The sequence below is a fragment of the Arachis ipaensis genome, chromosome B01 (assembly GCF_000816755.2).
Source record: "Arachis ipaensis cultivar K30076 chromosome B01, Araip1.1, whole genome shotgun sequence".
NCBI lineage: Eukaryota > Viridiplantae > Streptophyta > Magnoliopsida > Fabales > Fabaceae > Arachis > Arachis ipaensis.
In genome coordinates, this window is record NC_029785.2 from 20,509,804 (window position 1) to 20,519,762 (window position 9,959).

General features: G+C 33.9%; 1 protein-coding gene and 1 long non-coding RNA gene across 2 annotated transcripts; one reads left to right on the forward strand and one right to left on the reverse strand.

The window, feature by feature from the left end:
• On the forward strand, positions 1,652-2,768 carry LOC107627151. The gene is made up of 3 exons (XR_001617568.2): positions 1,652-1,748; positions 2,037-2,107; positions 2,431-2,768. It is a non-coding gene; the product is annotated as an uncharacterized LOC107627151 (long non-coding RNA).
• Positions 7,437-9,769, reverse strand: LOC107627142 (protein RER1A; the record flags this gene model as incomplete). The annotated part of the gene is given in 3 exon segments (XM_016330004.2): positions 7,437-7,979; positions 8,062-8,242; positions 9,657-9,769. Coding segments are annotated over 3 exon segments (348 nt in total), but the record flags the coding sequence as incomplete, so codon positions are not given.

Consider the following 9,959-nt stretch of genomic DNA (forward strand, 5'->3'; position numbering starts at 1 on the left):
AAACCGAGCTGTCCCTAACCATGTGCTTGTGGCGTGAAGGTGTCAAGTGAAAACTTGAGACTGAGCGGTTAAAGTCAAGGTCCAAAGCAGAAAGAAGAGTGTGCTTAAGAACTCTGGACACCTCTAATTGGGGACTTTTTCAATGGATAAAGTGAGACGCCAAAACTATTCAAGAGGCAAAAAGCTATAAGTCCCGCTCATATGATTGGAGCTATGTTTCATTGATAGTTTGGAATTTATAGTATATTCTCTTCTTTTTATCCTATTTGATTTTCAGTTGCTTGGGGACAAGCAACAATTTAAGTTTGGTGTTGTGATGAGCGGATAATTTATACGCTTTTTGACATTGTTTTTAGTATGTTTTTAGTAGGATCTAGTCACTTTTAGGGATGTTTTCATTAGTTTTTATGTTAAATTCACATTTCTGGACTTTACTATGAGTTTGTGTGTTTTTCTGTGATTTCAGGTATTTTCTGGCTGAAATTGAGGGACTTGAGCAGAAATCAGATTCAGAGGTGGAAGAAGGACTGCTGATGCTGTTGGATTCTGACCTCCCTGCATTCAAAGTAGATTTTCTGGAGCTACAGAACTCGAAATGGCGCGCTTCCAATTGTGTTGGAAAGTAGACATCCAGGGCTTTCCAACAATATATAATAGTCCATACTTTGGCCAAGAATTAACGACGTAAACTGGCGTTCAACGCCAGCCTTCTGCCCAAATCTGGCGCCCAGCGCCAGAAAAGGATCCAAAACCAGAGTTGAACGCCCAAACTGGCACAGAAACTGGCGTTCAACTCCACAAATGGTCTCTGCACGTGCTACACTTCAGCTCAGCCCAAACATACACCAAGTGGGCCCAGGAAGTGGATTTATGCATCAATTACTTACTCATGTAAACCCTAGTAGCTAGTTTATTATATACATAAGTATCTCTATCCCTCTTTTATTATATCATATTCGAAAACACCATTATCACTTTATATCCGCCTGACTGAGATTTACAAGGTGACCATAGCTTGCTTCATACCAACAATCTCCGTGGGATTCGACCCTTACTCACGTAAGGTATTACTTGGACGACCCAGTGCACTTGCTGGTTAGTTGTATCGAAGTTGTGACAATTATGTATTGAGATCAACGCACCAAGTTGCTCACGTTGCCAGGGATTGTTTGAGCCTGGACATCACAATTTCGTGCACCAACTTAATATTAGTTGAGCATAGTGAGTGAAGTGATACATGCCATTTATATGAATCATCATGATAAAATTCAGTACCATACTCTTTAGACACTTGATCTATTAAGTGGATATGACATAAATGAAGCTACACCATTTATTGAGTGGAGTATTAAGGGAAAGACTCCAATGCAATCTCCTGCTAGAACATTAGCTTGTGTATTGCATAAATAATACTCTTGAATTTTATATATATGAGAAAATTGGCTTTATATATATGAGAAAACTAATAACACACCATTGTATAGAAAGTCTATTGTTATAAAGCTTGATATTGATTTGAAATTGTTGTGTGTACTTATGTACACATCGAAATTGACATAATACATTTTGAAGTATGTTAAAAACAAGTTTTTTGATGCAGCTGTGCTACTTTAAGTTGTGATCAAAACCTCACGTCTTGAGTGCCTTTAATGACTTCTATGATTGATGTAGGGAAGTTTTGCTTGCAAATGTAAAGGCTGCAATCATTGGAGGAGGATTGATGGGCTCTGGAATTCAAACAGCAAAAGGTACTAACTTTAGTTTCTTTTTTCTTTTATTTTTCATGGATCTTTATATTATTATGTTTATACTGATTTTCTTACTCTGTCTCCTCTATACAGAGTGTCCAAAATCTGGATGGGTATCAATAGAAATCAACATTGATACTGTCTGAAATCTGTTATCATTCTTCATTAGTAATAAATTAATAATGACATTAGTACTAATGATTAGAACCATGTTATATACTAACTAATATTAGAGCTTTTGATTTGAAGTAATGATTTATGCTCCTATGCTTTCACTTTTTGTTGCAGGTTTGCTTATACTTTAATTTGCACTGGTGTTTTCATGTGTGTGGTAACATGTCTAGGACATATGGCAGCAGGTAGCATGAATGGTTATTGTCTCTCTCATGTGTATCCTTTTTCATTGCTTGTGTCAAGTGTATACGGTAGAATGGAATAGCTAACAAATTGAATCACACATAATACTTCTCAATTTGTGATTATTATTCTTGTAATTAAGTTATTAAAAAAAATATTAAAGAAAAAAGACTTTTTATTGGTCAACTAAGTAGAACATTTGGCTTGCTGCACTTTCTATAATTTTGAGATTAATGACCTTAATTCAAAGCCAGTATATAGTGAGCATGATCATGATTTTCCTGTCCAGCCAATGAGAGAATTTCCTGTCCAATTTTTCTTGAAGGTTATTGTAGGAGAGATCAAGCACTCCCAAGCTGCTCATGTCACCAACTTGTGGAGGGACTTTTCCAGTGAGTTGATTGTGGGAAAAATCAAGTGCTTCTAATTTCAACAGATTCCCAAGAAAAGTTGGGATTTCACTTGAGAGATTGTTGTATCTGAGGTCTAAATTGATCTGAAGATTTTGAAGTTTTTCAATTTCTGTTTTAGTATGAAAAATAACACAGCTTTTAGTATAGTTAATAGTTTTAGTATGGTTGAATAATACATTGAGGATTATAGTTGATGTATCAATACATTTTGTTTGTATTTTGAATTATATTGACTTGTTTGTTTATTATAGCACTTTTCTTTTAGTTTGATAATACAATAAATTTGTTTATTTTTTTGAAATATTATAAATATTTGAATACAAAATAGATAAAAATTTGTATTAAATTTATATTTATTTTGTATGAAAACAAGTTGATTTTGTAATTGAAAAATAAAAAAATTCTATTTTACCTTACTGACGGATTTACAGACGGATTTTCTGTCTGTAATCAGAGTGTGAGATGATTTTCTAAGGTTCAAATTACAGACGGAAAATCATTATAGTACTTTTCTTTTAGTTTGATAATACAATAAATTTGTTTATTTTTTTGAAATATTATAAATATTTGAATACAAATTAGATAAAAATTTGTATTAAATTTATATTTATTTTGTATGAAAACAAGTTGATTTTGTAATTGAAAAATAAAAAAATTCTATTTTACCTTACTGACGGATTTACAGACGGATTTTCTGTCTGTAATCAGAGTGTGAGATGATTTTCTAAGGTTCAAATTACAGACGGAAAATCCATCGGAAAATTCGTCTGTAATTACAGACGGAAAATCCGTCGGAAAGTTCGTCGCCTTTGGGAAATGGATAGAAAATTTACAGAGGAAAAATCCATCGGTAACTGATAAAAATCCGTCTGTAATTTTCCGACGAAAAAAAATCCGTCGGTAAATAATTTCCGACGGGGCTTTTACAGAGGGACAAAATCCGTCGGTAATTTCGTCGGTAACCAAAAATTCGTCTGTAATAAAGAGTAAACCGTCTGTAAATCTGTCTGTATTAATCAATTTTCTAGTTGTGAGCTCCGACCAGCACAGAAGATCTCATCCGAGATCGACCTACAGTTTCAGGTAACCCTCGGAACAAGTACTGTGTTCGGTTCACCATGAGCACTGTGTTCGGTACATTCTACACTATTAAAAACTCTTCTTCCTCACCTTCTACTGCTTCTTCACCAGAGAGAGAAGGAGGAAAAGACAAAAAAATACAGTAGTAATAACAACAAAAGAATGACGATAAGGAGAAAACACGTGAAGAAGAAGGAACGCGAAAAAGGAGGAGAAGGAGGAGGAGGAGGAACGCGAAGAAGAAGGCGAAGAAAAAGAAGACGCTCCATGCGTAAACGAGCGTGAGAAGAAAAAGCGTGGGGAAGAAGAAGAAGAAGAAGAAGAAGCATTGGGCAAGAGCGATTTTGTGTGTGTTGGACGCGTGTATTTCACGTTTCATTAATGGTATTGGATTTTTTGGTGTCGGGCCAACTTGGTTACATGGTTACATGGATGTGTAGCATCCTTGATAAATTGTATCTTGTAACATATTTGCACACAGTAAATATTAGGACATATTCATCAGGTGTTCTCTTTTGGTTTTTAATATGGTATCAAAATTTAAGGGGTTTTTTCTCTTTTGGTCACTCTTCTTGTTAGCTTCATGATATGTCAAATTAAATTTTGATGACCGACAAAATCAAATATAATTTAATGATTTCATTAATGTGTTATTTGACGTTTGTTCAAGTATGTCTATGAACTAAAGAATTTCTCCTTAATATAAGCAAACTAGGTAACTTCGAAAACTGAGACAGTCAAAACATCAATTGATACAATCTCAGAAGCTAAGCTAAGTAAATTGTTTATCTGAGAAGCTATGTAGCTAACTTAGAAGAAACATAGCACATCTCAGAAGAATGTTGTCCTTTCCATGTGCGAAATTGTTGAAGGTGTGAAACTGTGTATCTTAGAAAGCATGATACGGTTCATTTTGCCTCCAACGTTTGAATTTCAGCACATGCTCAATAAGTCAAACAGTTCCGAAGAAGCTCTTATTTCTTCTGCTACAAAATACATTGTATAACTTTGAAAAATGATAAAAGACAGTGACAGAAGCAAAAGACACATCACCCCTCACACATCTCTATGTCACTTTTCAGCTTGAGACTACATAAGCAGAGCTTTAAAATCTCTATTGGATTATGAAGATTTTTTAAAAGTTTATAGATTGAAGAATCTGTTCATAGAGCCTCTTCTCTACGTCTTCACCCGACAAGAGAAGTAGCTTCCAACCTAGGAATTCATTGTACAACTAGTTATATATTACACTTGTAAATCTGAGAATGCCTTGTTCTGTGTTGTAAAAGTTCTATGGCAGTATCTCTGAAATAGAATAGGATTTGGAGCTGCTGAATTCACAAACGTTTCAATCTTCCTACATACATTATGGCCATGGAGACTTGTACCAAGTTCTCTTGGAACATTTGAGATATGTTGTGATTTCCTTAGAACTATTTTGTCCTTCATTCATCTTTAAGGAAGTATAAGAATAACGTCTCAAAAGGTTTCCAATGGTTTTTTCAAACTTCAAGACTATTTAAACAAAGCCATGAAAGCTCTTTAAATGATGAAGATTTTGAGAAGATAAAGATATAGAAACATCTCATCTCAAAATCTCATCTCAATATCTTCATCCCATAAGTTTAGAGAACACATTTGTAAGCATGACCTGACTTTCTCTCATGTTTAGAAAAGTTTTAAGAAACTCAAATCTATCTTCACCAAAAAGTTTTGTGAAAATATCAATAATATGAAGTTTAGTTTTGATAAATTTGAGTTTTATATTTTTCTTTTGAACATGATCTCCAATTTGACAATACTTAGTCTCAATATGTTTAGTCCTAAATGATGAAGAGGGTTCTTTGCTATGCATATAATGCTAGTATTATCACACATGATAAGGATCTTCAAGTTGAATTTTGAGTCATGACACTTTTCTATAACAATTAATGGCAGCTACATACTCAAGTTCAATATTTGTTAGAACAATAATGTTTTACTTGATGCTTTCCCAAGTGATAAGATACTTGCTAAAGAAGCAACAACTTTCACTTGTGTTTTTCTTATCAACTATGTCTCCAGTAAAATCCGGTACATTTTTCATACTATAGACCAAGATTAGTACCTTCTAAATACTTTAGAATTCTTTTTACAGTAACAAAATGTTGCTTAGGATTTAATTGAAATCTAGAACATCATGTGGTTCATGGTAAAGATTTCTGGTTTGTGTAGTGAATTAATTTATGTTATGGACCTGTTTTGTTTTCTAAGATTTTGTTCCTAAGTTCCTTTTGTGTTTGAGCATGACGCTTCACATATTAGAAAACAAAGAATGAAACATAAGTGACTAATAGTTTCTCATGAAAAACAAGTTCAAAGTCTTGAACAAAGTTGAAGAAATAGTTTACTATTACCTCCATTAAATCGTCTATATTTGAGTCAATTTAACTTCTTCAGCTAGTGTCATGGATTGCAGCAATAACATCATATGCTAAGATATCTTCATTTCATTTTTTTTTTGGGTGATATTTATTTCATACACTACTTGGTATATGTTCTACCGAAATGCGTGACCTTCATATTTTTTTTTTCTTTTTTAACGTGGAACGAGTGACCTTCATTGATATCGGATGACTAAATCCTGGCTTGGTCGCTTGGAAGCGATGCCTAAGTTGCAGTTTTTTTTTTTTTCCCCTGTTTCTGTTTGTTTTCTTTCTTTCTGTTTCTTGTTTTGGTTGCTAGGTCGTTATATGACATTAATGGTTCTCAATTCATATGCTGAAGTAGCTCTATATCTTCAGCATCTCACGTTTGTGATGTATATACACAGACAAGTGGATCAAATTGCCACAAATTGCGACTTCATTTGCTAAGATAATAACAATTGCTTCAGAGGAAATTGACGTTGTTTGCGCTTTAAGGATCAAGTAAATTGAAAGTGGCACGTTCAATTAATTTAAAGGCATTGGTTAAGTAAAATGCCTTAACATCTAATTTATCTTAGTTTGCATCAACCCTTATTTTATCATTCCTAGATTTGATATAAACCACTCTATCACATACTCTTCTTAATCAATTTTAGTTCTTAATTTAACTAAACTTCAATTTTATAATATCCTAATAACACCATTCTTTGAATTAATCTTTTCTTACTTTCATATTTACTGTATAAAAGATCACCAAATTCTAAAACCAGATCCATATAATAACACCATTTTTTTATTTAATCTTTTGTTGCATATTTACTGTATAAAAGATTATTCGTCAATTAACAACTCTTGCAATCTAGGCTAATTAAACTGAAGATCATTGAGATTTTTTTCTTTTTGGGTTCATGGAAGATCATTGACTTGAGAATTGACAATTCTAAAAGTTGGTGGGAATGGGTTCATTTTATGAAGGGAAAGGATACAACTCTCTGTCATTTAACATATAATAATGAAGGTTGTTTGAAATCAGGCAATTGCTCCGAAACTTAAATTACATTTTGTTGTTTATTGTTGCATGATAAATTTAATTATGTACTCGTTTAATGCATACAATAAAATTTTTTGCATGCTGTATTAGACTATAAAATGTTAGAAAAGAATTCTAAATAATTAACTTATCCCATTCAATCTATTTTTATGAAAGTATAAAACTTAATAAATATTTGTATAATTCTAATGTTTAATAAATATTTGTATAATTCTCTTTGTATAAATATTCTTTGTCCAAACTTTTACTACTGGTTGAATTGATAATAATTCTGATAATTACCTACCTTAAAAGGTGTGTATAAATTATCCTCTAATTTTCAGAAGGGACCGGAGCAATAGCCTTAAAAAAATTATTAATGCTTGTTCAAAGAGAAGTAACAAGGAAACATTATCCACTTTCGTCCATTTTATATGTAAATCACTTTTTCAAGCAAATTTGGAATTGTAGATCAATATAACCACGCAGGCGTAGCAAATAATAAAAGGGATTCATTCTACATAAGCTACCTAAAATTCTCGTTATTTGACTACGAATTCAACAATAAGATGCATATGTATATAACATTTTTTTTTCTTTTGGTAATGCACCTGCATAGCAATAGAAAATAACGTAAGTAAATGAACAAAGAGCCCTCAGAAATTCAGACATCTCCCCGGAAACACGTATCTTTCGAAAGAGCATAAGAACATTTCAATATGATCAATCAAACACTTGCTCCTCTGGGAATTAAACATCGCACACTCGACCACAAAGCAACCTTCTTTGGGTCCACATTGACCTACTCAGATTGCTCCATCCGTTTAAAATATACTGCAACGGTTTGCGACTTAAATGAATATATAAAAGATCAATAAACCTGAAGGTCTCAGTCCTCCGAAAGGCTTGCGCTTTCTGCTGATGCTCTCTTCCCATTATAGCGCTAAAAGTAAAATTGATGAAACCAGATCAATATTGTTAGCAGCCAACATATTGACAACAATTTTGGAGGAATGTGAGTTTACCTGTTTGCCTAATGTGAACGGTACATATTTGTATTTGATCATGTGTGATATCTGTCTCCTCATAGTAAGTGTAAATAGGACCACCCAATAGAATAGGAGTATTGGCCAGAACACTGGAACATCAAATGCACTAAAAAATGTCATCACAAACGCAATGCAAAAAGCCTTTGTTATTGAGTACCTGTCCACCAACAAAAATTAAGAAGCATCAGTAGAGTAACGTCTGTGTGTTGATACCCTAAAGGAAAAAGATGATGAGCTCATTGCTTTCCTAAGCAAGCACAGAACGCTTGATAACTCGATGCAATGGAAAACCAAGAGAAGAGGATGTAAATAGCACTTCCTTCTATTGAGAGAAAAGACACTGGCTTCAAGTAATTCAGTGAACACAAGTACACAACATTGTCAAGCCCACTTAAGCAAAAATGACAAAGCAAACAATATGCAATAGACATTGATATCCAGCATATAGAAACCTATAAGAAAAGATGCTGTCCATCGAGATCATTATTCAGTACTTATACATCACGATCATTTATCCAACATATAATCTAAATGAATAAAAAATATAGATTCTTGTCAGAACAGAACCCATAGATCAGATCTATTAGCCAATTTCAGTTGCCAATTATTTTAGGTTTGCACATGATTAGAATCTCTTTCAGATGATCTATATTTTTCACAGAAGACATGATCCATAGAACACCGTAACATTAGTAAATTAACAAAGTTGAGCAGAAGAGTAACTGTTTATGCGGTTATCTTCTCCATGCTATACATATTGATCTCATGTCAATGTGGAGAAGAAAAATATGAACATAATTTCCGATAGCAGGAGAAGATAAATGTGCGCCAGATTACGACGGGCAACAGGCAAATTATGCTATATCTAAAGGCATGTAAGTATGTAACTCTCCCAACAAATGCTAGAGACCAACTAGAAAAGGCTGAGCTAGATTTACATCAACAAAACTTAGTTGGCTCGTTAATTTGGATGTCCTATTTTGATTAATTAAAAGTGAAGGAACACCTTTTTAATTAGGATTATAAGTTAATATGCCAGCAAAATCTCACGTTTTCATGTGATGCTAATTGTTGAAAACCACTAAATAATAATTTAGTCAAATATATCAAATCATTTAATGATTCTCAACTATTACCTTCACCGTGAAGACAGGGCAGCCTCCACCTAATATGCCATGGACAAAAAAGGCAAGCTTTTTGCCTATGAGTGAATGTACCATGGAATTGGATTGGGATTCTGGTATACACACTAAAGATAATTGCCTAGTCCTTACCCTGCAGAACTCTCCAAATTTTTCATCTCCAGAAAGAATAAATAAATAATAGAACAAATTACCGATTCAACCAACAAACTCATCAGAAACCAAAGTCACACTTAGTTTCGAACTATTTATGCAATTAAAAATATCATTTTCATTCACGATATACGAGCTCTTGGCATATTTCCAACCGAAAAATAACTAATCCAAAACATACACCTCAATCCTCAATTTTCAATTTAGAATCAAAGCAACAAAACCCTAGAACCAAAAGTCAAACGCCACAAAGAAGAAAAAGTAGAAATTAGGTACCAGAACTTGAACTCTGGGAGGCGACGAACGAAGGGACGGAACTCATCGTTGTTTCTTGTTGGCAAAGTGGGTCCCTCTGAGAGTGATTGAATCTCGGGATCAACCTGAGGGGACACCTTCAAGCTCCATAGGGCAGTCATGGTCGTGGACGAACTGTTTTGATGGGGCGTGCACGACTTGGCAACCGACCCTTGCAACCGCCAACGCAAGCACATGCGCGACGCGCACATGAACTAGGTTCCCAAGATGCAGCAAAGCATGCCTGAGCCTTAAGTGGACGACTTGGAGAACTAACCCAAAGAG